Source organism: Capricornis sumatraensis, chromosome 10 (assembly GCF_032405125.1).
Source record: "Capricornis sumatraensis isolate serow.1 chromosome 10, serow.2, whole genome shotgun sequence".
NCBI lineage: Eukaryota > Metazoa > Chordata > Mammalia > Artiodactyla > Bovidae > Capricornis > Capricornis sumatraensis.
In genome coordinates this window covers 6,529,932-6,557,366 of record NC_091078.1, presented here as the reverse complement: position 1 = coordinate 6,557,366, position 27,435 = coordinate 6,529,932, and the positions used below count along the sequence as shown (strand labels likewise).

Genomic DNA, 27,435 nt, shown 5'->3' with positions numbered 1-27,435 from the left:
AAGGGTATTAAAGAAAATTAAATATATAGTTTGATTACCGATATAGATGTACTTCCCTGGAATTCAGGATTTAAATTGGGTTACTATGAGCTTGCGAGGTCTTCCCTGGTGGCTCAGTGGTAAAGAATTTGCCTGCAATGCAGGAGACGTGGGTTTGATCCCTGGGTGGGGAAGATCCCCTGGAGGAGGGCATGGCAACCCGCTTTAGTATTCTTGCCTGAAGAATGCCATGGCCCAAGGAACCTGGCAAGCTACAGAACATGGGGTTGCAAAGAGCTGGACATGACTGAAGCGACTTAGCACACACACAGACATAAGCTTGTGGAAGTCCCTCTATAATTTTCTACTCTTGCCTGGAAAATCCCATGGATGGAGGAGCCTGAAGGCTGCAGTCCATGGGGTCGCTGAGGGTCGGACACGACTGAGTGACTTTACTTTCACTTTTCACTTTCATGCATTGGAGAAGGACATGGCAACCCACTCTAGTGTTCTTGCTTGGAGAATCCCAGGGTCGGGGGAGCCTGGTGGGCTGCCGTCTATGGGGTCGCACAGAGTTGGACACGACTGAAGCGGCTTAGCAGCAGCAGCAGTAGGTTAACTAAAGCTTGGGCTTCCCTGGTGGCTCAGACAGTAAGGAATCCGCCTGCAATGTGGGAGACCTGGGTTTGATCCCTGGGCTGGGATCCCTGGAGGAGGGCATGGCAATCCCCTCCAGTAGAATTGCCTGGAGAATCCCCATGGACAGAGGAGCCTGACAGTCTACAGTCCAACAGTCGGACACATGGCTCATAAAGAGTCGGATACACTGAGTGACTAAGCACACCACAACTGAAGCTTGGATTAAACAGTACCCTATATGAGGGTATATGAGATGCCAAAATTTCTCTAGCATACTGTCAAAAAGTGATTGTTAATTTTTAACATGCTGAAATATCACTTGGAGATTTGGTTAAACAGTTTCCTGGACCCTAGAGCCAGAAATTCTGATCTAGTAGGTTGAGGGGGACCTTGAATTTTCATATCTAACAAGCTCAGGGGTGATGCCACTGCGTCTGGCACAAGGACCTGAAAGAAAGTGAAAGTGAAATCGCTCAGTCGTGTCCTACTCTTTGCGACCCCGTGGACTGTAGCCCACCAGGCTCCTCCGTCCATGGGATTCTCCAGGCAAGAATACTGGAGTGGGTTGCCATTTCCTTCTCCAGGGAATCTTCCCGACCCAGGGATCAAACCCAGGTCTCCTGCATTGCAGGCAGACGTTTTAACCTCTGAGCCACCTAGAACCTATTAATCCTTACACTTGGAGTGAAAGTGAAAGTCGCTCAATCCTGTCTGACTCTTTGCAACCCCACGGACTATACAGTCCATGGAATTCTCCAGGCCAGAATATTGGAGTGGGTAGCCTTTCCCTTCTCCAGGGGATCTTCCCAACTCAGGGATCAAACCCAGCTCTCCCGTATCACAGGTGAATCCTTTACCAGCTGAGCCACAAGGGAAGCCCTACACTTGAGCACTACTATAAAAGAATGTGAAGGCTCAGGGAGAAAGGAATATTGGAGTACATCTCTTACATGCAATCTGCTGGACCACCTCTTGGTATAACTTGGTTTTAGACATGTTAGATAGAGATGTCCTAGAGCAGCTAGAAATAAGATACTGGAATACAGAGAACACATTTATGGAATTTTTACAGAGATATCATAAAACTAACTCAAACATCATCTCACTGATAGAATCTTAGATGGAAAACTAAAACTTTTCTGCTGAGCAGGCCTGCCACCAGAGTGGACCACCATGTCAGAGGAGTCCAAGATTCTATGCTAAAGTTTCCTCAGCCAGTTTTTCATGATTTCTTCTTTAAGGAGTCTTTTCAGGCATTTTTTTCCTAATTGCCCTCCTCCATGAAATTTTAATGTCACAGATAAACTGGCATGAGTACTGTGTTAATGTATAGCTGTGAAGTGTGTGTGTGTGTGCACACGCAACTGTGCATGCATGCTAAGTTCCTTCAGTTATGTCTGACTCTGAGACACCATAGACTGTGGCCCACCAGGCTCCTCTGTCCATGGAATTCTCCAGGCAAAAATACTGGAGTGGGCTACCATTTCCTCCTCCAGGGGATCTTCCCAACCAGGGATCAAATCTGCGTCTCGTGCATCTCCTGCATCGCAGGCGGATTCTTTACCAGATTCTTTATACATATCCAGGCATATCTCATTTATTGCACTTTGAAGATATACTACATCGTCACAAATTGAAGGTCTGCGGCAACCTTGCAGTGAGCAAGTCTATCGGTGCCATTTTTTCCAATGGCATTTGTTTACTTTGTGTCTCTATGACACATTTTGGTAATTCTCAGAACATTTCCAATTTTTTCAGTATCATTGTATTTGTTATGGTGATCTGTGATCAGTGATCTTTGATGTTACTAGTATGACTGAAGACTCAGATGATGGTTTGTATTTTTATCAATAAAACATTTTCAATTGATACATACATTGTTTTTTCAGACATAATGCTATTATTGCATACTTAATAGAGCACAGCATAGTGTAAACATAACTTTTACATCCGTTGGGAAATCAAAATATTTGTGTAATTCGCTTTAATGAGACACTTTATGTTGTAGCCCAGAATCAAACCCACAATATCTCTAAAGTGTGTGAATAAAGATTTTTTTCACCCCTTGAGAACCAGTTTTTACATTCATTTGGGAATGTACATTCTAGACCCAGATCCACCATTATCTGTTAGGTTTTCTTAAGCTTACAATCATTTCTGGGTCTTAGTTTACTCCTTACAATCTGATCAGGAAGTATGAGACAATTCTCAGGATTTCTCCAATGGTCTGCACCTCCACGGATACTGTTCCATTAATGGTCTTCCCCTTCGACCCATGTACCGTATCTGGTTGCATCTCTGTGTGAGGTAGACACTGAAAAGTTGCCAGTAAAATGAGAATGAAAATGAGCTACATTTTCCCTTAGTCTGGCATCAATGTTGCTTTCGAGTCCTCAGTCAGACTAAAGCAGATAGCTTAGTTTATTCCATCCTGGGGAAGCTCAGGACAGTCTGATAATTTGCCAGCCCAGATTTAGAACCTATCGCCAACCTTGGAGTTCAAACTATTTTCTCCTCTCCTGGGTCCCATGTGGAATAGAACAGCCACATTATTCAGTTCTTCTGCCCATTTCTTAATTGGGCTGCTGTTTTGTTTTTTTTTGATGTTGAGTTGTATGAGCTCTTTATATATGTTGAGTATTAATCCCTTATGTCATTTACAAATATTTTTTTCCCATTGAGTAAGTTAGGGCTTCCCTGGTGGCTCAGACAGTAAAGAATCTGCCTGCAATGCTAGAGACCCAGGTTCAATCCCTGGGTCAGAAAGATCCCCTGAATGACAACCCACTCCAGTATCCTTGCCTGGAGAATTCCACTGACAAAGGAAGGGCCTGGAGGGCTATAGTCCATGGGGTCACAAAGAGCTGGACACTACTGAACGAATAAGACACAACACACATACATTAAGTAAGTTACCTGTTTTGTCCGTAGTTTCCTTTACTATGCAAAAGCTTTTAAGTTTAATTAGGTCCCACTTTAATATTTTTGCTTCTGTTTCTTTTACTTTAGGAGACAGATCCAAAAAATATTACTGTGATTTACGTCAAAGGGTGTTCTGCCTGTTTTAGTAGTCTTATATTTAGGTCTTTAATCCATTTTGAGTTCATTTTTGTGTATGGTGTTAGAGAATGTTCTAATTTCATTCTTTTACATGTAGCTGCCCAGTTTTCCCATTTTTCCAGAGGACCTGCAGATGGCCAATGGGCACCTGAAAAGATGCTCAACATTGCTAATCATCAGGGAAATGCAAAATCAAAACCACAATGAGATGTCACCTCCCCCGTCAAGAGTGTCTATCATTAAAAAGAACACAAACAACAGATGTTGGCAAGGATGTGGGGGAAAAGTGAACTCTCATACTGTTGGTGTGAATGGAAATTGGTATAGCCACTGTGGAAAACAGAATGGAGGTTTCTCAAAAAAACTGAACAAAGGACTACTATATGACCCAGAATTTCCACTCCTTGGGAGATATTTCGGGGGGGGGGGGGAACAGAAATGCTAATTTGAAAAGATACATACACCCGTGTCCACAGCAGTATTACTTACAATTGCCAAAGTATGGATGCCTCCATCAACAGATGAACAGTAGCCCGCTCCAATATTCTTGCCTGGAAAATTCCATGGACAGAGGAACCTGGCAGGCTACGGTCCATGGGGCTACAAAGAGCGGGACACGCTGAGCACAGATTAGTGATTAATGACTTTTCCTGTTATCTGTCCTATAGCGCCAAGGTCTTAAGAATCAGAGAACTTACAATGGAACCCTTCATACTGAGTTTTCTCTACTTCACCCACATTTGTAGCTCTTCCTGTATCCTGCCTCTAAATTAACGGTGCAATTATCCAGCCGATCTCACTCCATTCAGTACACAGGGATTATCTTGAGTGCCTCCCTCATACTTATCAGCTACATTCAATCAGTCATTAAAACCTGTGAATTCCTCCTTAGTCTTACCTCTGTCATAAAACCCCTCTCTGTCCCTCTACTGCCTTAATTCCAACGTTGGTCACTTTTTGCTTAAACAATTGCAATAGATTGCTAACTGGTTTCTAAGTCAGTGAAACCTCTCCCACTCCACACTAACCATATCTTCCCAGTGATGTGACTAGGTAACTCGCCTTCCTTAAAACACTTAACATCTTTGGAAACAATACTAGCCTAAAGATTATTCATGAGCTGTTCACAATCTCAAGTGACAGATTTCTCTACAGTATTTTCCTGCCATTTTCAGGGTAAAGAAACAAGAACTGTGTGTGAGCTGCCAGTTTTATTACCCACATAAAACGCAAACCTTTGTGTCAAGATTTACATGGTTAGAGAATTATCATAAATCACAATTAACAATAGCTTAGATAAGGTTCATAAATTTTACAGGTTGTTAAATCACCTTTATCGAAATACCGCCCCGCTAGTGTTTTACGCAGGTTTATTTTTCTTCTTAGTGAAGTTGCTCAGTCGTGTCCGACTCTTTGCGACCCTATGGACTGTAGCCTACCAGGCTCCTCAGTCCATGGGATTTTCCAGGCAAGAGTACTGGAGTGCGTTGCCATTTCCTTCTCCAGGGGATATTCCCGACCCAGGGATCGTACCCTGGTCTCCCGCATTGTAGGCAGACGCTTTACCGTGAGCTACCAAGGAAGCTGGTACTTCTTACTACTTACCACTAACAAATATTTTGTTAATTTTTCGTCTCCACCAGAGTAAACGTCACAGTACCTTTGTTTTGCCAAAACAACGGAACAATGTTATCTTTTATTTGTATGGATCCCTAGTACAGAGCTTGGTACAAAGTTAACCTCAGTAAATATTTAATGCGTAAATGGATAGGAGAAAAAAAGTCTTCCTCGCGTAACCAAAAAATAGGCTTTTCAATTTACAAATTATCTGAGTAGGAGCAGTTCTCAGAACAACCCTGGATAAGAGGCAGGCCCGTTGTACCAACCTATTACTCAAGTATTCGCTGAACCTTGAACATAGGTCGTGGGTAAGTCACAAAACAATGAAATAAACTTCTAAAAATCCGCCTGTTCGCTCTCCGACCTTGTGTGACTCACACCCTTTCGTACATTTCACATCGTACCCAAGAAATCGGTTGGCTCCGGTCTGAAACTCCCAATTTGGCACACTATCTCGCAATACGTTCTTGAGAAGGCGCAAAAACGCAACAAGGGTAAAGAAATGCGGCCAAAGAATAATTTTTAGTTCTCATACTATCCTCTTATTCCTGCCGTTAAGAACGAAAGAACGTTCCGCTGTCCTCAGCAAAGACGGCTGAAGCGCCCTCTCTGCCCACACCCACAATGGACGTTGACTGTGACGCTCTCAACCGTGCTCCACTGGCCCCGCCCCCTAACCCGGAACCCCTCCTTCCTACTATGCCCACCCTTCCGTTAAGGCTCCGCTCATGATTGGCTGTCCGTCGTAGTGTTTGCCGCTTCTCCGGATGCTGCGTCACACAGTGAGCTAAAGAGACTGCGCGCACGGTCAGCAAGAGGTGGGCGGAGGGAGCGGGAGGTTTGGGTGCTCGAGTTTCACCGGCCCGGAAGGGGAACTGCGCGCTAGAGGTGTCCAGGGACTGAGGTACGGCTCCCCCCGGCCTGCAGGGACCGCGATATTCTGTACTACTGACTGTCAGGCCTCTGGGCCCGCTGCCGACGTGTGGGGAAGATCGGAGGCTGCGGCGCTGCAGACTGCGTCACGGCCTGGCGGCCCGTCAGTTTTCTCCTGCAGGTGACCCAGTGGAGGAGGTGGCGGCTGCGTACCTGGGGTAGGCGGGCAGGGGCCCGTCCTCTCTGCCCTCTTCTCGGGCAGCGAGGTGCTGATTCATTTCCGCGGCCGGGCGGCCCAGCCGCCGCTCTAGTAGATAAGGAGGTCCCGAGTCCGCTGTGTTGTAGAAGTGGTGCGACTTTTGCTGCCCGGCTCTCATCCAGGTCTTGTGATAAGGGTGAACTTTCTCCGAGGACCAAGCGCCTGAGCTCATGAATGTGCACAGAAGCGTAAGGGCTCGGTAACATTACCCATTCTGGTAGCTAAGGCACCTGAGTTTCAGAGAACAAACCTGTGCACGAGGCCGCTTTTTTCTTACGGTAGAAGCAGAATTGCCACCTTGGAGGCCACTGAACTGGCGTGCCTCTGTAGGTGTGTTAAGGACTGAGAGGCACGGCAACTTTAGGCTGAGATGATGTAATGGCGTGAAAGTGCTAGAATGACATGGTATTTTCCCAAAGGATATTTGTCAGTGTTGTGTACCTCGCAGATCCCGTGACAGACCTGGAAATATACCTCGATATTTAAAAGCAAGGATTCCTAGCTTTCTTTAGACCTAGAAGTCTACCTTTTTAAGAAACATCCCAGGTGGTTTCAGTACCTTGAATATTTTTATGTTTTGTTTCCAGGGGAAGTAGTACTTAGCATGGGCTTCCCAGGTGGCTCAGTGATGAAATATCTGCCTACCAATGCAGGAACCTCAGGCTCAGTCTCTGGGTGGGGAAGATCCTCTGGAGACGGATATGGCAGCTTACTCCAGTATTCTTGCCTGGGAAATCCAGGACAGAGGATCCTGGCATGCTGCAGTCCATGGGGTTGAAAAGAGTCCCTTGGACTTAACCAGCTAAACAACAACACTTGGCGTGTTTGGTTTCCATTGATTTTTTTTTTAGCCCTGAAAAGCAATATGACCTTGAAGAGTTAATCATTTCTTGTTTGGATGACATTTTTCCTCTGCTCAAAGTTACTGTTAGCTCTCTTCTATAATTTCCCGCTGAATACTGGAGTGAATCTTCAGCCAAAACTACGTTTATAAAATACATCACACACTGTTTTACTTCTCTGTTAGCCACATAACTCGAACAAATTATTTCTCTTGTTACTGTTCCTGTTGAGATTTAAGCCCATTTTGGTGATCTATCTCAAACGTTTTGTAGGATGGATTTCCTGAACTAACAAGAAACAAGCAGAGTATTATTATTGATTTAAAACGTCTCTTGATCTTTTCCACTAGGAAATGACTGGCTTTTATCTCTTCTGCATCCTTCTTTCAGTTGGTTAATGGGTTATTTTTTGTCTGTCTCTAGCATTTCAGATCTGCTTGGTAAACCTGGTGCACCACCATGCTGGCCGCAAGACTTGTGTGTCTCCGAGCACTACCTTCCAGGGTTTTCCACCCAGCTTTCACCAAGGCCTCCCCTGTTGTGAAGAATTCCATCACAAAGAATCAATGGCTTTTAACACCCAGCAGGGTAAAGATAATATTTTTATATTGTCTGTTTGTCTCTATGCTCCTGGGACCTTTTTTTTTTTTTTTTTTTGACAAAGCATGAAGCTCCCTACTCTCTCATTAGTGATTAACTGAAACAGCCCTGAAAAAGCCCCAAATCTGCACTCTCTCCCTATTGGCTTCTTACCATTCTGTTCTGTCCTTATCACATATGAAAAAGAACCCCTATAACTTCTCCTTTACTTACAGCTCTTGGAGTTTCTCATTCAGAGAATTTAGAGTACTTTGTGAAGGATTGAGAGCTATATGGTTCAACAAAGAAATCGTGGATCCCATCATCAAAAGCTTAAGACCCTGGGAATATTACCGGCTGGCTAGTTGCTAACCTTCTCATTTCAGCTCTTGCTTAGAGAGTGGTAAAATAAAATCTGTCAGGTTAAAGAGAAACCCATTTCCTTTTATACTAGATTTCTGCTCTAGCATTCAGATTAGGAGTATAAATTTTAAAATGTGAGTTAGAAATGTACAGAAGCTAAGAGAGACAACTTTTTTCTTCTTAAATTAACTGTTTTACTGTTGGAAAAGCTGAAATACAAGTAGAAGTCCTCTCTCCCTTTGGCTTTGTGTTGAGGGAAGAATTGAGCCCATTTCCCAGAAGAGAAATGTAGTTAATACTTACTGAATGCATATCTTTTAAAAGTTAATGTTTAAAATGATAAGTCTAGAGGTATAAATAAAATTCATAGTTTATGAAATAAGTAATTCTGAAACTCGAACTCATTGTAATGAATTAGTGAGTCACTTCAAAGCTAGAGCACAGGTAGGGTCTACATTTAATTTTTTAAAGATTAGCTAACCTTCATTCATAGTGAAGTTACACACATAGAAAGTATCGAGTTACTTTTTACAGAGTTATCTAGAGTGTCGAGATCCTCTGTTTTATTGTTAACATTCTTTTATGTGGGTGGTATGTATTTTTGTTTTCATTTATGTCAGGAATATGCTACCAAGACAAGAATTGGGATTCGACGTGGAAAAACAACCCAAGAGCTCAAGGAGGCAGCTTTGGAACCATCGGTGGAAAAAATATTTAAAAGTAGGTGGCAGCCTTTAGTAAACTCTTAAGAGGCCCATGAACAACCTCCTTAAAATGTGTGCAAACTTGTGCATATGTGCATCTTGTGAGAAGAGCAATCATCGTCAGGGATCTGATGACCCTGGAAAGATTGCTACTTGGCTCTGGGCTCAGTGGTTCCCAGTCAGATTTCTTCCAGAAAAAAATTTTACTTTCGCTATTTTTTTTAAAGGATTATTAGTTGTTATGCTGTAATCTGAAAGTTATAATCTGTTAATGAAGTTCATTTGAAGTTGTGTAGACTCTTACTCAGACATAATATTTGTATGTTTCAGGCCAAGAGTAAATCACCAAAACATAGGTGTTAATAAAAACCTGGTTGTTCAAGAAGGGCCCATTTGGGGCCTCTCAGGAAGCAATACCTTAATGAAGTCAGTTTAGTTCATAGCTTGGCAACCTCAGAATTTTGATTGGTCATCTACCCAAAGTCAAAGAACACTACTTAACACCCTTGCGAAAGGTTAATACCTATCTTCCCTGACTTAAAATGGGGTTACATCTTGATAAACGCATCATAAGTTGAGGATGTTTTGAAGTTCAGGATACACTTAATATACCTAACCTTCCGAATATCATAGCTTAGCTTAGCCTACCTTAAATGTGTTGAGAAAGCATAACATTTGCCTAAAGTTGGGCAAAACTATTTTATACAGTGTTGGCTCCTTTCTGTGAGTTGTTGAATCCTGAAGGTGAAAAACAGACTTGCTGGGTGAGAGCAGAATGGTTATAAGTGTATGGGTCGTTTACCCGCACAATCAACTGGCTGACCGGGCACTGTGGCTTACTGTCACGGGCTCGCATCACAGGAAACTGTTATATTGCCTATCAGTAACCCAGGCAAAGATCAAAATTTAAAGTGCAGTTTCTACTTGAATGCATATTGTTTTTGCATCTTTGTAAAGTTGAAAAATATTAAGTTGGGGACCATCTGTATGCATAATGGGAGAGAGCCCTATATGGCATTCATCAGGGCATTTCTATTGGTCAGTTGGCCCTAGAAACCAAATTATATGAGTCATCTCAGTGCATAGTAACATTCTTAGTGAACAGACTTTGACTAAAGGGTGTAAGAGGTTCTTTGTTAATATCTCCATCCAGTTAAGAGTTGATAAATTGTTTCTTTCTCCGTACTCTTGTAAACAAGAGCACCCTCTTCCTTGATTCAGCTGCATAAACACTAATTACATTTTTCTTTGGTTATTTTTTTCTTGATTATCTTTGTTAATAGTACTATATAACATTTGACTGAAAATGTTCTCATCTTTCTAAGAGTGCCATGAGAATATACATCTCTTACGAATAAAATAGTGTGTATCACAGAAGTACCCCTGCATCTGCAGATAACACTGCATCCTCAGATTTTGTTAGAGTGGAATTACAGATGAATTAAGTCTGATCATGCTAGTCAAGATGACGGTATCAGTGTGCATCTCCTCCTGTGTTCCGCAGTTGATCAGATGGGAAGGTGGTTTATTGCTGGAGGGGCTGCAGTTGGTCTTGGAGCTTTGTGCTACTATGGATTGGGAATGTCTAATGAGATCGGAGCTATTGAAAAAGCTGTGTAAGTAAATTGTTCCCAAACAAATCTAGCCTTAAAGCTTCCAGTTTTCTTCTCATCTTTATCCTTTGTCACGTTTGGAGTCTTTTATGTCCAGTGTTCCAACTGTGTGGAGATATGCATGAATAAAAACAATCTATTTCCTCGCCCCCTATTTATTCAAAGTAAATAGCAATCTTTACCACAGTTATATGTGTTTAAGCAAGGAGAAAATGTGTTGTTTTGTATACATGCCAAGTGCTTATATGTATTTTGTTACTTTTTATTGTAACTCCAACATACACATCATTTCCTAGATAATGGAATAAAATTTAGAGCAATAAAATGCTCTAAATTATCCAGGTCTCCCAGCCAATAAATGATTCAACCAAGATTCACAGTCATAATTCTATAAATTAACCATGTTGTGTTTCTTACAGAATTTGGCCTCAGTATGTGAAGGATAGAATTCATTCCACGTACATGTACTTAGCAGGAAGTATTGGTTTAACAGCTTTGTCTGCCATGGCAGTGAGCAGAACCCCTGCTCTCATGAACTTCATGATGAGAGGCTCTTGGATAGTAAGTCGGCTTGTTTTTGTTTTCCTTTCCCACTAAATAGCAAAAGGTTACATGAAAACTGTTGGAGGAGGGGTATTAAGTGGAAAGAATACCTTACTGTATATGTTTTTGTTCAGGTAATATATGAATTGTGGATACAGCTAAACAAAGTAGGATATACATTCTTAGGCAAGTCGGGTGTTATTCCATGTTGAATATGTATTTTAGTAGCAGTAAAGGTGTTGGAACTTAAACTTACAGGGAACATCCTACTTACCTAGTAGCAAATTTAAAACAGCTCTATTTTATAGAAGTTCACTAAAAAATAAGGCAGATGAAAATCCATCTTAGAGATCAAGGAAAATAACTGTCACAAAAACCCAAGCTACTCTAAGAGTAGAATAATACTGCTACTGTTACTCTGGATTCTCCTTGAACCTATATAAGGCTTTATATTCAATGAGAGTTTCATTTCAGAGGACAGAGTACAGTTTTGTAAAACAGTTTGGAAAGAGGAGAGAAGGTAGTTCCCACAATTGACTTTATAATCCCATTCAAGTGAACTTTGAATGTTTGAGGTCTGGAGTGTAAAGAAGACACAATTAGAAAGGGTGTGTTTGATTGCCAAGCTGAGGAGAGTGCCTAGCAGAGGCCGTTGCAGATACTGGAACAGCGAAAGTATGATGTGTATTTGAGCTTTAAGAGCCAACATGGAAGAGATGAGAAGCGAGTGTACCAGCTGTGTCTCTTCGAGGGATGATAGGAGCCCAAACTAAAGCAGTAGTGTGAGACTGGAAAGGAAGGGGAGACGGGAAAGTTTATCTAATATACTTACAGACTTCTCATGGCAAATTCCCACTGATTCTTTCCATTCTTCTCTTGGCAACCCAGATCCCCATGACTTCCAAGTCTATAATATTTCCACTATACTTTCCAAAAGGACAACCACTTGCAGTTATCTAGCCATTTGGATGCTTGAGTATTAGGGTCTTGCTTCTCAGATGGGTGTAAGGATCTCCTAGCCTCGAGGTTATTGAAGGCATAGAATCAGCGTGTTGCATTCTCATCAGGTATGTCAGTTTTAATGAGGTAAACAGTTTAAAGCAGTGTTTTTATAATAAAGCAAACATGAAAGATTAAAATATACAAAAGAGTTTAACCCCTAAAATAAGACTTAAAGGAAGTGCTTGAACCATATTCTCAGGTGCCTGTAGGCATAAGATTAGTCCCACCTGCTGTTAGGGCTGCTTAAGTAAAATAGTTTAGAAAGCCAGACAAGGTGCTACAGAGATGAAGAAGCCTTTGGAAGGTGACAGGCATACGCATGATGTCAAAGTACTAAGGACAAAGTTTGTGCTTTTGAAACAGAGTAGAGACATCTGACGCTGCTTATAACAGCCATGGTACCTACTAAGAAAACTTTCTCAAGGAAGTAATCCTTGAATATGTCAGCCAGATAGGAAGAGAGGTATTTTTTGGCACAATAAACAGAATTAAAGAGGCAGGAAACTGGGATGTGTTTGCAGTATACCACTTCAGTGTAGCTGAAGTGTAGGGTATGGGAAGGTAAAAGGCAAAAAATGGACCTGCATCGTGAAGGATTTTAAAAGGAAAATACACAATTACGTTAGATATCCTGAAAATGCAGAGATCCGTGAAGTAGCTTTTAGTAATTGTTTCTCCGTTGGAAGATGTTGGAGTAGAGTCCATTGTGCTATTGTGTATTATGAGTGAAGGCTTTCCCATTCTCAGCAAAAATAGCTGTTCCATTTACCTGTACTTTACCACAGGGGTTGACCATTCAGATGTCCTTGGTTCAGGCAGATGAGGCAGATGATTGAGGCAGGCCTGGTATGTTACACGGGATTATTGGCATCTAGAGAAGTGAAGTGAAGTCGCTCAGCTGTGTCCAACTCTTCGTGACCCCATGGACTGTAGCCCACCAGGCTCCTCAGTCCATGGGATTTTCCAGGCATGAATACTGGAGTGGGTTGCCATTTCCTTCTCCAGGGGATCTTCCTGATCCAGGGATCAAACCCAGGTCTCGTGCATTGTAGGCAGACGCTTTACCATCTGAACTACCAGGGCATCCAGAGAATGCCTTCCCAACTAAATGAACTCACTTTTGTTTGTTGGTTTGAATAGCTGGCCAAACAAAATGTCTGCTGCCTAATCTTGCCAAAGGGCTGCAAGTATGCAGTTTCTGCCTTAAATTTCCTGAAAATTATCTTTCTTGCATTACAAACAGTTCTTTCTTGTGCACACAGAATATATCAGTGTGTAACAGTGGAAATCTAACATAGGCAAAGAAGAGGGATGAGGGCAGCCAGTTCAGCCAACAAACTGGGAGGACAGAAACGAAGACTCTTATTTCTCGTCTTTTTCTTGTGCTCCTATTTTTCAAGTTTTCATTTAGAGAATAGAGTTTAAGGCAGTGTGCCATATATGTTCTAATTGGTATATCATGAGTAATTGTTTTTAATGTTAGTGTTATGCCAAAATATAGTCTAAAATAATTGTTCTGGGATTTTTAAAGTAGTTCTGTTACACCTCTGTCTAACAAGAATAAAAAGATTTATTTTTACATCTTCATTTATTTGACTGTGGTGGGTCCTTGTTGCTGCCCATGGGCTCTCTAGTTGCGCATGCAGGGCCTCTCGTTGCTGTAGCTTTTCTTGCTGTGGAGCACAGGCTCTCGGCGTGTGGGCTCAGTAGCTGTGGCTGCTGGGCTCTAGAGTACAGGCCTGGTTACCTCGCGGCATGTGGGGCACTCGCGGACCAGGGGTCAAACAGGCGTCCCCCAGCATTGCAGGGTGGACCACCAGGGGAGCCCAGAATAAAAACTCATTTACTTAAAGTTGTCTGCAAAACTTTATGTATAACAGTAGGGGGCACTCTTGCTAATTTGATCAAACTGAAGTAAGCACAAGGCTTTTTAATGTGCTAGAAAAAGAAAGGATTCTGTTTATTATTCTTCATCTTTTTAAGCACAGTCTACCGGAAGGACTAACTGCACTTGGAACTCGTGGGTTCTACTTTGTTGTTGTGTAAGGATCAGGTTTTCTTAGTAATACATGTCTTTCAGACCATTGGTGCAACCTTTGCAGCCATGATTGGAGCCGGAATGCTGGTACAGTCAATATCATATGAGCAGAGTCCAGGCCCAAAGCACCTTGCTTGGTTACTACATTCTGGTATGTTGTTTTAAAATTGCTATTACACAGTCTTAAACTACCTTTTTTGATGGCTCTTCACAGTCGTAAATGACACGCACAATGTAATTAAGCCTCTGGTCTACTAAACACTGAGAGTTTCCTGCACTTATTCCCGGTTGTATTACTGCTCCATTCTGGCAAGTTAATGTTTCTGGTACGAAGACCATGGACAGCCCCAGTGTTACACTCTTCTCTGGTAATAGTCTAGATAGGCAGAGGTTTCTTTTTATGTGTTTTGTCTAATACCAGGAGGATTTCAAGTCTGGTACACATCACTTGAGAATTGTTCTTACTGTATATCTTTCAGAAAATAAAAAACTGAAGGTCTCCACCAGGGACAGAAGAGGTAAAAATAAGAGAGAGGTTCTTGCAGTAGAGTATAGGGAAGAAAACAATCGAAAAGATGTTTGGAAATGCACTTCTAATCAGCTCTACTACTGTACAGCTAATGTGACACCATTAGCTGGATCGACATTTAGATAGATCTTGACACGAAGTTACTGTAGGCAAGGCAGAGGCTGTCCAACCCTGGTATTCTGGAATAGTTTTAATATTCTTTGAGGTGTTTGTAATAGTCTCCTTCATTATGGAATGATACATGCTTGTTTACATAAAGTATTTTCTATGGCAAGTATCTGCCTCTGGGTTGAGTAAAGAGTCAGCCAGGTGCAGAGCCAAAATGCTTCTTAGATGCATGTTCCCTGCCACAAAATAAGACAAATTCTATAAGCATTTCCATGAAACTTCCAGGGAGAGAGACCGAAATGTTTTCCACATGGGTTAGTACATGGAAATTAGGCTTTGGACACCCAATATGATGAATCTCCAGTGTGAAATACAGCATTTACATTCATGTGCTGTCTTTGGGAGAATATGAGACAGCATGCCTTCCCAACCTTGGCTTTCAAGTCTCTCTCCCATTAGGTCTTAGGTAATTCAGCCATAGGTATTTTCCATGGAGCTTTACAGGATGGAACTTTAGTGGATGGGAGGGCAGTAATCCCAGTATTTTCCTTTAATACCAGTATCCTGCTTTTAAGAAGAAAATTATTTATGACATAGTATGCATTTGCTGCTTTTTAAAAAAAGTTATTTTAAGCCTTTTCTTCATCTCATTTCTTCCAAATGTGAATGTTATTATAACGACTTGGTGTAGACTCAGATCCAAATAATGAGCTACATTGAATTTGACAGAGTTACTAAAATTCTAGACTAGTGTTTATACTTGTGAGTATTGATTATTTGGCTAGAAATGGTGTTACTGTTGTGATTTAGAATTTGGATAGGTATAAGTTTTAGCTTAGGAGTTTTGTGGCTACTGTTAAGAAAATAAGGAGAAAACTTTGTAGTCGTATTGTTTAACAGTAAGCTCTAATATGTTCAAAAGGCAAGTTAGTTAGAAGCATTTTGCTTTTGGTGGTTATGTAGTAAACAGTTAAGTGCCCACTTGCTCTTTCTCCAGGTGTGATGGGTGCTGTGGTGGCCCCTCTGACGATATTAGGGGGCCCTCTTCTCGTCAGAGCTGCGTGGTACACGGCTGGCATTGTGGGGGGTCTCTCCACCGTGGCCATGTGTGCGCCCAGTGAGAAGTTTCTGAACATGGGGGCGCCCCTGGGTGTGGGCCTCGGTGTCGTCTTTGTGTCCTCTCTAGGTAAGCCACTCTGCTTTGACACTTGGTTCTTGGTGTCCTGAAATCATCTCACATACCCTGGTATTCTAATGGAGAGAATGTAGTCAGTGTCATTTTTAAAGTTGATTAAAAGGTATATGCCAGTTTGACTGGCTTTACTCCTTCGGCATAATGGCAGACCATTATTACTGGTTTAACCAAATACATCTAAAATGAAAAAGTTGGTCTGGAGAACATGAAAATTGCTCTGATGCAGGAACGCTCCTATTATGTGGGCAGGTGACCCATTGCAGGAATGAGTATAATGGGTTTTGAACTAAATGTATTTAAAATTAGACAGTACACTTACTCAAATGTTTCCTTACCTGTGCAGTATACCAAAGAAAAAGATTTGTGAGTAATGTTAATTACAAATCTCAGTTACAGAAAAATCCTTTCAAACATTTTTTTCCGCATTTTGATTTCAGGATCGATGTTTCTCCCACCTACCACTGTGGCTGGCGCCACTCTGTACTCAGTGGCAGTCTATGGTGGGCTAGTTCTTTTCAGCATGTTTCTTCTGTATGATACACAGAAAGTAATTAAGCGTGCAGAAGTGGTACCAATGTATGGAGTTCAGAAATACGATCCCATTAATTCGTAAGTAGCCTTGACTGTCTTTTCTTCATTGCATAAGGCTGTTTGTGTTGGCTTGGCCTGTTTTGTTTTATGAGTCTTAGTTTCCAAGGGCTGCTGGAACAAACTGTGTAAACTGGGTGGTTCACAGCAACAGAAGTGTATTCTGTTCCAGAGCCCAGAAGTGTGACATCAGGGCATCATCAGGGCTGGTGCCCTCTGAGGGTTCCCGGGGAGCATCTGGCCCATGCCACCCTCCTAGCTTCTTGTCGTGACCAGCCGTCCTTGGCATTCCTCAGCTTCTGTCGCTCTGACTCTGCTCCTGTGTGCATGTGATGTTCTCACTGTATCTCTGTCTCATCAGTTCAGTTCAGTCGCTCAGTCGTGTCCAACTCTTTGCAGCTCCATGGACGGCAGCATGCCAGGCTTCCCTGTCCACCACCAAGTCCCAGAGCTTGCTCAAACTCATGGTCATTGAGTCAGTGATGCCATCCAGCCATCTCATCCTCTGCTATCCCCTTCTCCTGCCATCAGTCTTTCCCAGCATATTATGTCTCTCATAATGATGCCATGTTGGACTAAGGTTCACCCTTCTCCAGTATTACCTCTTCTTAATTCACATCCTAATTACATTCACAAAGACCCGAAAATAAGGTCACATTCACAGATAACACAGATTAGGACTTGAACATATCTTTTGAGTTCAGCCTGCAACAATGACTTTGTTGAATTTTAGTATTTTATTGCTATTAATGTTTGGTCTGGTCTCTCTCCTTAGTAAGCTATATGTACATGGAACATTTGATTATATTGCAACTAATTGTGATAATTAGGTGTGTATTCAGTTGATTCAGAGTATTGTACTTATTTTTGTTAATTAGCCTTGTAAAACTCTTGTCGGTAAGTTTTTTTGCAGTTTATATTTAACAGACTTTAAAAGTGAAAAAAAGATAGATTAGTCAAGTGTTGTTTTTGGAGAGTGTACATAATTGACTTAATTTTTTATAGAAAAGCCTGTTTTATTAAAAGTTGAGAACACTTCAATTTTAAATTTGTTATTAAAAATTGAAAATTCCATTTTGGAAATATTCAGCTTACGTGCTGATGTTAAGTGTTGTATAATGATGGTGTTTGCTTTCCTTGGTGTCTCCACCAAAGTAAATTATTTAAGTAATTTCCGTGAGTTTCACAGTGTCTATGACATTTCTAAAAGTAACTTATTTTTCTTTATTTAAAACAATATAATGATTTTTTTTTAAGTGTTCCTATAATGCTTACAGATTTGTAGCAAGTTTCTTTGGAGGTGATGCGGGGAGGCAATAAGGAAGTGTATTATATTTTAAAATGTCAGACTTGTGTCTAACACATTTTTGTAAAGGTGTTTCTTTGGTCTTGTTTTGATTAGTTCATTGTCTATCACCCTTTCTTTTCTTCCTTTTTTTTAAACAAAATAACTGCACTCAAAGAGTACCAGAGAATATAAAGATTTTTTTTAAACTGCCCTTAACAAAGATTAATTTGCCAAAAGAAAATCTTGACAGTTTGCTAGTCTAGGACTTCCTTTTTTGTTGTTCAGTCGCTAAGTAGTGTCCCGACTCTCTTGCAGCCCCACCAGCTATCGCCTGCCAGGCTCCTCTCTCCCTGGGATATCCCAGGCAAGAATGTTGGAGTGGGTTACCATTTCCTTCTCTAGGGAATCTTCCAGACCCAAGGATCGAACCCACATCTCATGCATTAGCAGACAGATTCTTTACCGTTGAGGCACCAGGGAAGCCCAGGGTTTCTTTAGTTGACATCTTTTAAAAATTTTCTATTTCATATACCTAGGACACATAATCAGTATCGCTCTTTCTCTACTTCATTAAGGAATAGTTTTTGTCATTGTTATAAGAACTGCGTCATATTTAATGGACATAATTTCTTTTCTAGGATGCTGGGAATCTACATGGATACATTAAACATATTTATGCGTGTCGCCAGTATTCTGGCAACTGGAGGCAACAGGAAGAAGTGAAGTGACTCAGCTTCTGACATCCTCAATACATCAGATATCTGGCTTGTTTAATAGGGGCAGATATTCATTAAATAGTTTGTACATGCAGCTTTCGTTGACGTTTAGAAGATAAGAACTTGCCATCGTGTTTCAGACGCTCCCGGGATGTGATGCTTCCGGTCTGCTTTTCTCCGGGAGAATAAATTCAGTAGTTCTCTTCCAGATAGCACGTGCATTTTCAGTTCTTGTGTCTGAGTAATTCTAAAACGTTCAAATGATTGTGAAAACCAAGGTCTGTTTTGCAGGAATTTGAGTGTTTTATCTATTTTAAAATTTATTTGGTTTAGTGAAAGTTCACAAATTTGTGTACCTGCAGTCTCCTTTTTGGAATATGGAATATTAACAAGTAATGTCATAAGTGATGAAAGGATTTGTTGAAGGGACCAGAGAGAAGCAAAAGGGCACCTGCGGTGTTTCTTTGAACGCTCAGCACTGAGGCGATGGCAGCAGGCAAGTCACGGAGTCTGCACGTTGGGAAAGAAGGCATGGCTGCATCTCTGCGGAGCCTGCCAGACACGCTGAGCAGATAACAAAGACAGATGATTCTCCAGGCTCTCCTTACAGTACAGATGGGATCATGTTTGACTTCCCATTGTCTCACACTGTTAGGAGAGTTCAAAATGCTAACCACGTGGAGAATTCCTGTTATAACCTGTATGTTGTAAGTCTTACTTTTGAATCACCTGAAACAAAATATCCTTAAAACACTCAGGAAAAAATATTCAAAGCATGAATCTTATTGCATCTTTAAATATACAAATAGTATCTGCATAATTGCTGAAAAATTTTGCAAATATATTGAGATGCTTAAAGAAATGTATGCTTGCCTTTCTCATTTCTTCAAACTGTAAAGCTTTTATCAGAAAAACCTGTTTGTAATTTATACTTGAGATTATGGACGTTTTTCCCTTTGATTTGATTTCTTGCATTCAAAAAGGAAGGCAAAGAGGCTTTTTACATGAACTGTATCGATCAAAAGTGTAATGGAGAAAACACTTCATTAGAGTTTCCCCTGCCAGAATTTTCCTTCCCCATAGACCGTTATCTTGTGCCCTTTGTAAGTTTTTTGATACAGAAGAGTTATTTCTGGAAGTTCTTAGGGATGAGAAAAGTGTGTGATTATTGAGATGGTCTATCAACAAATATTTATTACAGTGATCCAGAAAACTTCTAACCACCTCACTTCAGGATGTTTATTTCTGAATAATAAAGGCTCTAGTCAGATGGTGATTGGTATGTAATTTTTCCAACTGAACCATCCATAAGCATACCATTGAATAGAGGTTTTGTTCAAGAAAGCAAATGACTCTTACTGACACAGTACATAGAGGAGTCGTTGTTTAGCCGCTAAATCATGTCCACCTCTGTGTGACCCCATGGACTGTAGGTCACCAGGCTCGGCTGTCCATGGGATTTTCCAGGCAGCAATACTGGAGTGGGTTGCCATTTCCTTCTCCAGAGTATCTTCCTGACACAGAGATCAAACTTGGGTCTTCCTACATGGGCAGCCAGATTCTTGACCATTGAGCTACAGTATGTCATGATTATAACCATGGTACTTCCAGCTGCTGCTGCTGCTGCTGCTAAGTCACTTCAGTTGTGTCCGACTCTGTGTGACCTCATAAATGGCAGCCCACCAGGCTCCCCCGTCCCTGGGATTCTCCCGGCAAAAACGCTGGAATGGGGTGCCATTTCCTTCTCCAGTGCATGAAAGGGAAAAGTGAAAGTGAAGTCGCTCAGTCCTGTCCAACTCTTAGTGACCCCATGGACTGCAGCCCACTGAGCTCCTCCGTCCATGGTATTTTCCAGCCAAGAGTACTGGAGTGGGGTGCCATTGCCTTCTCCAGCTAGACTGCATTTATTTGACCCCTAGCTCTTCTATTTATTCCTTTTGTGACTGCAGGCCTTTCTCCCCGTTTCCTTGTCTGTAAAATGAAGAGGACAACAGAACTACTTCGTAGGGTTAAGATGAAATGTACGGGCACTTAGTAACACTGTCTAAGCTTTACCTGCTGTTGCCGGCTGGTTTTGAAGGGATTTTTTTTTCTTAAGAAAGATCTGTGAAACCTGTATTTGTTTTCCCTTGTCTACCTTGGTCTTAAAAGTGTAATCTTAGGTTGTGTTGTTAGCCATGTTTCAGAATTCACAGTTTATATTCTTAGGTTTGTATCATACACAATGCAAAATGATGTATCTCAACACTGGGTGTCAGGCAAAAGCTTATCTAGAAAGTCGGGGGGGTGGTCATTTTATTGTAGATAATGAAGACTTCAATATAAAGTGAGATATAAAATATGAATGCTTATAAATTAAGATAGTAGGTCTAAAATGATAATAGGAAATCTCCAGTTCTCTGGCTCCTGTTAACATACCACTGGGTTTTTTTCCCTTCACATGACTCACAGCGAAGAGTGGAGACCTACTGATTGATAGGCTTTAGAAACAGAAAAAAATCTGTTTCTCATTTTCTAAACCATCCTAAGTGTTAAAGGATAACTGAGATTTGTGATTTTAAAAAACCACACAAAATAATAAAGGCCTGTTTGGTTTGCTTAGAATGGTATCTAATGAACATTCAGAGGGCGTGAATATAGCAGACACCATGCTAACTGGACCTAGAGGAGACAGTAAGAAGTGGAAATTGCCTTCTAAAGCACAGCAACCTCAAGTAAGAACAACCATAGTCTTATTGTGATGAATGTTACAAGAGAAGTGAACAAAGTGTTTCTAAGACGTCCAAGGAGGAAGTCCTCGAGAGTAAACATAGTTACGGCACATAAAAAAGGTAGGGCGTTTTACACAGCAGCAACAGTGGAGTCAGGGCAGAGACATGGGGGAAGACGGCGAGACGTGAAGCCCGATTTCCTGCCCACAGCTGGTAGTGAGTGCTGGGCCGGGGGCCCTGGACTTTCTTGAGTATTTTATGTGCATTTTAATTGTTAGGATCTGGGAAGAAAGGCATGTGTTCCTTAAAATTGTTCATCTGTGAGGGATGTGTCCCAATTAAAGTCTCTTAAGTTGAATACACCCAAGATCTGTATCATTCGAATAGGGTAGGAGGATCCAGGCATGTTGTTAATAGCTAATGATTGAAGTTTTTCCGTGTTGTATGCTATCCTTTGTGTGATCATAACATTCCTTTGAGCCAAGCACTGCTTGCCCCATTTTGCAGAGGAGTAAACCAAAGCCCACAGGCTCAGTCTTTGCACAAGGTCATAGCTGGGAAAAACAAAGCGGCAGAGTTGACCAGTTACACTGGTAAGTTTGTGACGGATGCCGTAGAGCTGAAGTCCTATTTGAGAATCAAAAACTCAGTACCAGTTAAATAGGTTGAGGTTTAGCTGCAAAGACTAATACCTGGAACGTTAGAATTTTAGTGTTTATCAAAAGGCATTGATATCATTGAAGGGTAAATGGATGGTAATCGATGTTTTACTTCCTAGATCCTATTATATAGAGGACCAGAAACTCTTGTACTGCCCAGGCCACTTAGAGCTACAAAGCAAGCCATTTATTTAAGGTTGATGTAATCAGTAAGATGAAATCCTCCTTATTAAATGTATTCAGTTTCACTAGCACTCAAAATGGAAGCCGTTTTCAGGAAAAGATGAAAGTTCTGATCTTGAGGAGTTTGTATTTTTTGAAACAGTTCAGGAAGATGGAGAAAGTGCTCTCAGTATTATTAACACTTGAAAATAGCAAAAGGAGCATTTTTGTGTCTGTAGCAAAGATGAAATAAGTGAAAAGCCCAATGGGGGAAGGAGGTTTATACTCTTAGCTGGTACTAGGCAGGGCTGCTGCCAGTTAGCACACGGCAGGCCCGGCACAGTGTGCTCCCTGCAGCCTCAGCATTCCACTCGGCTTTGCTCGTAGCTTGCGTTGCTTCCTGTCTAGTGGACTATCAGCCCTCCAAAAGGGGCCTCTCAGTCCTCTGCCGTCAACTGAGAACTTGTGTTGCAACCTTGCTGGCTACAGTTGAAGCCTTTGGGTCGGGGAGGGGAGGGTCTCTGTGACTGCACCCAGAAATACAGGATTGATTTTTTTCTGGCAGGACCAACCTGACATTCATTCTCATAACTGGGCAAATTCAGACAATTTTTAAATATTTAAAACAAATGCTTTCCACTAACACTTAGTAAAATCTGCCTGATGACCAGTTAGCATGGTGTCGGGTGACCATCCTTCCAGCCTAACCTTCCACGTGCCTGGGAAAGGTGGACCACCCACCTGTGCACCCCAGGGTGGTTTTACATAGGATCACAAGGGCTTGGTAACCTGAGGGTCTAGTGATGATCTCCTAGGAGGTGTCACGTCTTGATATATTAACATGTTAGTCATGCTACCTGTTCTCAGATGCAGTATTTTTCACACTTCATTTCTGAAACGTGTATTTGATTTTGTAATTTTTTTCCCCACAAAACCAAACAGCTTATCTTTAAATCAGTGGCATCTTAGAATTGAAGAAATAATGGTAGTCCTAAATGATTTGTTTTCTATTTCTCATAGTTCATTGTCCTGTAAGAACAGGGATCTGATGATTCAGAGGGAATCTTCCACAAGAAAAGTAAGAATAACCTAGCCCCACCCAGTCATGTACTTAACACAGGCTGAACGGACTGATTTCCCAGCAATGCAGAATGACTTCTGAACAGAAATGCCAGTGGTGGCTGAGAAAGAAAGCTTCTGTGCTTCGGTGTGATCTGTTCATAAGGAGAGAAGGGAATTAACAAGTTGGTTTGGTTTGGTACTCCCTGAAGGAATGACCTCCTAGCACCAACTGTGGAAACAAGCCAGGATGAAGGAGACACGTTTTCGCCCTCCTGTAAAGCCTGGCTGGAAACTTCTCAGCTGGAAGACAGCATCAGATGAGCAGAGGCAATGGGAGGGGCCAGAAGAGCTCCCAAAGTGAGGGACAGCCACTGGCCCTGGCCCTGGTGACCTTTGAGCAGGGAACGCTGAAGACAAACCTTTACCATTGGTGGGAAATTTCAGGGCTGTACACAACAGCATTAATCTTTACATGTCACTTTTTTAAGAAGTCAGGTGACGAGATAGTCACTCTATTTGGTAGCTAGTTATAAAATAAGAGAAACGGCAACAAACAAACCAAGGTAATTGTGAAGTAATTATTCAGAAACTACAAAAGCATTATCCAGACTAATCGCTCCAGGAGTTCAGAGAAAGAGACCAATTATGTAAGTGTGCAAAAGATGTCCTACGTACCACAGAAGGGTTGGTAGGTGGAGGGAGCCCCCAGCTTTGATAGGAAGGGGCATGTCTGGGGCAGCCTCCACACAAAGCATCATGGGAAGTATCCTGACCTACTTTGCAGAGAACCCAGCCTCTGCCTGCAAACCAAATGTGTCTGAGCCTAATTGTGTGCTCACATGTTATGTCACCATTGTACTGGGTGCTTCAGAAAAAACAGAAGTGCGATCACCTACCTCATTTAAGTAGAAGAAGCATTTAAAAAAGAAGTTGGGGCCTTCTCTGGCAGTGTAGTGATCAGGACTCTGAGCTTCCACCGCATGGGGCATGGGTTCAATCCCTGGTTGGGGAACTAAGATCCTGCATGCCCTGAGGCATGGCAAGAAGAAGTTGGAGAAATTATGACAAGGTTTTTACTCTTGTTAATTCTGAGTGGCAGAAAAATGGGCATTTGGAAAGGAAATGGGGTGTTCAGTATCTATTTCAGTATATTATATATATCTGCCCCTGCCGGGGTCCAGCCCCGGTGGATCCAGGGAATTCGAAGGGTGGACGGCGTGGAAAGACTTGTTTATTTATTAATATAAGATTAGATTAAGAAACTATAGTGTAGTAGGAAGATTAAGTGGAGGAAGAGGGCTGAATAGCTTGGTTTACGCAGAAGACCAATAAAATTCCAGACAAGGAATTTGCACCATCTACGTTGGGCCACCAGCGCCCGCTTGAATATCTAAGGCTGCCTCGCCTTAAGCTCCCTTTCGCTCGGGTCTTTACAGCCAGGGCAAATAAGTAGACCTGGCGAGCCTCCGCGCCCCAGATGGAAATTCAGCCTGAAATTAAAGTAAAGAGCAGAGAGAGGGAAAGGGAGAGAAAATGAGAGAGAGAGAGAGAGACACGGGGGGAGCCAGATTCCCAAGAAACCAGGCAGAGACTAGTCCGAGAAGCTGGTCCGAGAAACTGGTCCCATCCTTTATTGTTCAGAAGGCCTTTTATACTTTTGATAAAACATGGAGATCAATGGGTAACACAAAGTTATGCAGCGTTAGCAGTCCAGACTCTTATCAAAACCAGGCTTTTCTCTCTGCATACCTAATTGTATACACAAGTCTTAGGTAATTTACATCATCTTCCAGCCAAAAGGGCCAATTAACATTTTACAGCCTTTTTTCTGATAAGGGTTTGTCAACCACAAGACTTATTTGTGTTGATCTTCCCAAGGTCTGGTGCCACTCTCAGAAAGCACTAAATAAAGTTACATTCTTACACAGCAAGGATACAGCAACTTATAACAAGTAGAGGGAGTGCAGTGATTTACAGCAAAACAGAAGCAATTAACTCAAAAGTCTGGTGTTGCTAACATCAAAACTACTCTGTATCTTTTTCTACATCCTGCTTACATTAACATCCTTCCAGGTGCCTAAAAGATAAAGAATAAGGAGGTCTGGCAGCAATCCTTGAGTCAACAGTGAAAACCCTCTACCAATATAATTTTTAACTCTTTAGAAAAGGCTCTGTATCTTTAAGATGCTTTTAAGCTTTGTGCCTCCCGCGGTTGGGGGGCTGTAAGCAATTCACAAGCTGCAAGAGGTCTGGGGAACCTGTTAGGCAGGCTAGAGAGCTATCAGAGGGGTTTAACTGAAACATCCCTTTCAGATGCAGAAGACTAAAGCCCTGAATTGACTTTTTCCCAGAGAATATCAGAAAAGCGGAAAAGCAGAGCACAAAAGCCGGCAGATTTTTGTTGGGGTACATGCTTAGGAATTTCCAGAGGGGTCCCTGAAGTCTGAGCACACCTTGCGTATGTCAGCTTCCTTCCTCATGACCTTGTCACGGGCGGGATTCCTCACACTGGCTCCCGGCATGCCCCTAAATAGTTCTGCGGGGCTTCCCTGGTGGCTCAGTGGTAAAGAATCTGCCTGCCAATGGAAGAGACATGGGTTTGATCCCTGGGTCAGGAAGATCTTCTTGATAAGAAAGTGCCAACCCACTCCTGTATTCTTGCCTGGGAAATCCCATGGACAGAGGAGCCTGGAGGGCTACAGTCCATGGGGTCCCCAAGAGTCGGATGTGACTTAGCAACTAAATATCACAACAAATAGTTTTTTAGAAAGGAAAGTCCATAGGGAGAGAAAATACACCGAAACACTGAAAGAAGCTTTTCGGATTTTAGACACTTACTGGGAAAGCAGAGCCTCTCTCCACCCTGTGGCCTTTGGCACTATCTCACCTGAGTGGGACTGACCCAGCGCCTTCAAGGCCCTCGGAGCGCTGATGTGCTGTATCTGCAGTGATGTCAGGGTTGAAGTCTAGCCAAGGACACAGCTCTTGCCTCACCTTAGGCATCCACCTGGTCCTGGCGATGCTAGGTGCGGGGGTGAGAGTAAGGGAAGGTGACACCTCTCTTCTGGGAAGCCTGCTGCCAAACCTGCAAAGCACAGGCGAGATGCTGACAAACAGGATCCATCCCAATCCTACCTGCAGTTCTCCAGTTCCGAGCACTGGCCAAAGGGGAACACCTTAGCACCCTCCTCCTCCTCCCACCCTCCCTCCTCCTCCTCCCTCCCTCCCTCCTCCTCCTCCTCCCCACTGCCCAAGTCACTGGCACCTCTTCTGTGGGTCCTTTCACCTTTCTCCATCAAGGTCCTCATTTGTGAGTGGGTCTGCTATCAGTCATTTAGACCTGAATTTCAGTGTGCTTATTTTTTCTTAGCCCTGAATCGTGGCAAGAAAATACAGTCATCATTTCGCACTGAAGCATAGTACATTCTTGAACACAAGTGGGAGGTTGGTATTTCTTGGAGACAGGTTGCTATTGAAAAAAGAAGGGAAAGCTTTGCACTCCACTGCTGGCAGCTGACTGCCTAATAGAACAAAAACTTTTTTTCGTATAACACAATGCTTTACCATGCCACTTTCATCAAAGGGATCTCTTCCTCTCCAACTTCAACTACTGTTTTACAGAGGAGCAGAGAAGCTGAGGAACAGAGGAGCTGGGCAACTTGTCCAGAGTCATACAGCTTACACACGGCAGGGCTCCGCTTAGAGCCTGGGTCACGTGGCTGGAGAGCCTGGGCTTTTCACAAGTGTAGGGGAAGGTAGGGAGATGGTGATGGCAAGTGTCCTGAGATCCCTGCTCCAGACTAAAACCATATGGTGAGCGTGAAGGGGTGGAGGCGAGAGGCCAGGAACTCCAGTGAGAAAGCAGAAAGCCAAGTCCCATTAGAGACTCAGAGATGGTGGCTTCACAGGTGCTGCAGCACCAGCTTGGAGCAGCCAGAGGATGGGAAAGACAGCGCCTTCCAGTCTCCTCGGGTGGCTTAATGGTGTGGGAGAGGAGATCATTTTCTGGCGTGCGCCCATGGAGGAGCCAACAGGCCTGCCAGCAGCCACCGGGGTGAGCCAGGGCAGCCCACAGCCGTGACGGGGGCAGGCAGCGGGAGCGAGGCAAGAGGAGGAGTGGAAGGATTCACAGCATCTTCGAGAACCGAGGGGGCCAGTGAGGGCAAAGGTGGAGGCAGCAGGCCCTGGGTTACCAGTCTTGACCCCAGCAGCAGAGCAACCCAGAGGCAGGCAAGATCCAGTGAGCCGGACGCTCATGAGGAAGTTTAGATTAGCTATAAAAACACAGAGAAAGTATCAGGTT

The 27,435-nt window shown here is 42.6% G+C and overlaps 1 protein-coding gene across 2 annotated transcripts; it reads left to right on the top strand.

Annotated features, from left to right (window-relative positions):
• Nucleotides 1–6,094: 6,094 nt before the first annotated feature.
• GHITM (growth hormone inducible transmembrane protein) lies at nt 6,095–19,822 on the top strand. Of its 2 annotated transcripts, none has more exons than XM_068981987.1 (9): nt 6,095–6,202; nt 7,696–7,860; nt 8,835–8,934; nt 10,423–10,534; nt 10,951–11,092; nt 14,157–14,265; nt 15,749–15,937; nt 16,384–16,555; nt 18,461–19,822. In XM_068981987.1, exons 2-9 carry the CDS (start codon nt 7,732–7,734, stop codon nt 18,543–18,545), a joined length of 1,038 nt encoding a protein of 345 aa, XP_068838088.1. In that variant the 5' UTR covers nt 6,095–6,202; nt 7,696–7,731; the 3' UTR covers nt 18,546–19,822. The 2 variants fall into 2 exon arrangements, with proteins under 2 accessions (XP_068838088.1, XP_068838089.1); XM_068981988.1 differs by lacking the exon at nt 6,095–6,202 and adding an exon at nt 6,216–6,352.
• The last annotated feature ends 7,613 nt before the right edge of the window (nt 19,823–27,435 follow it).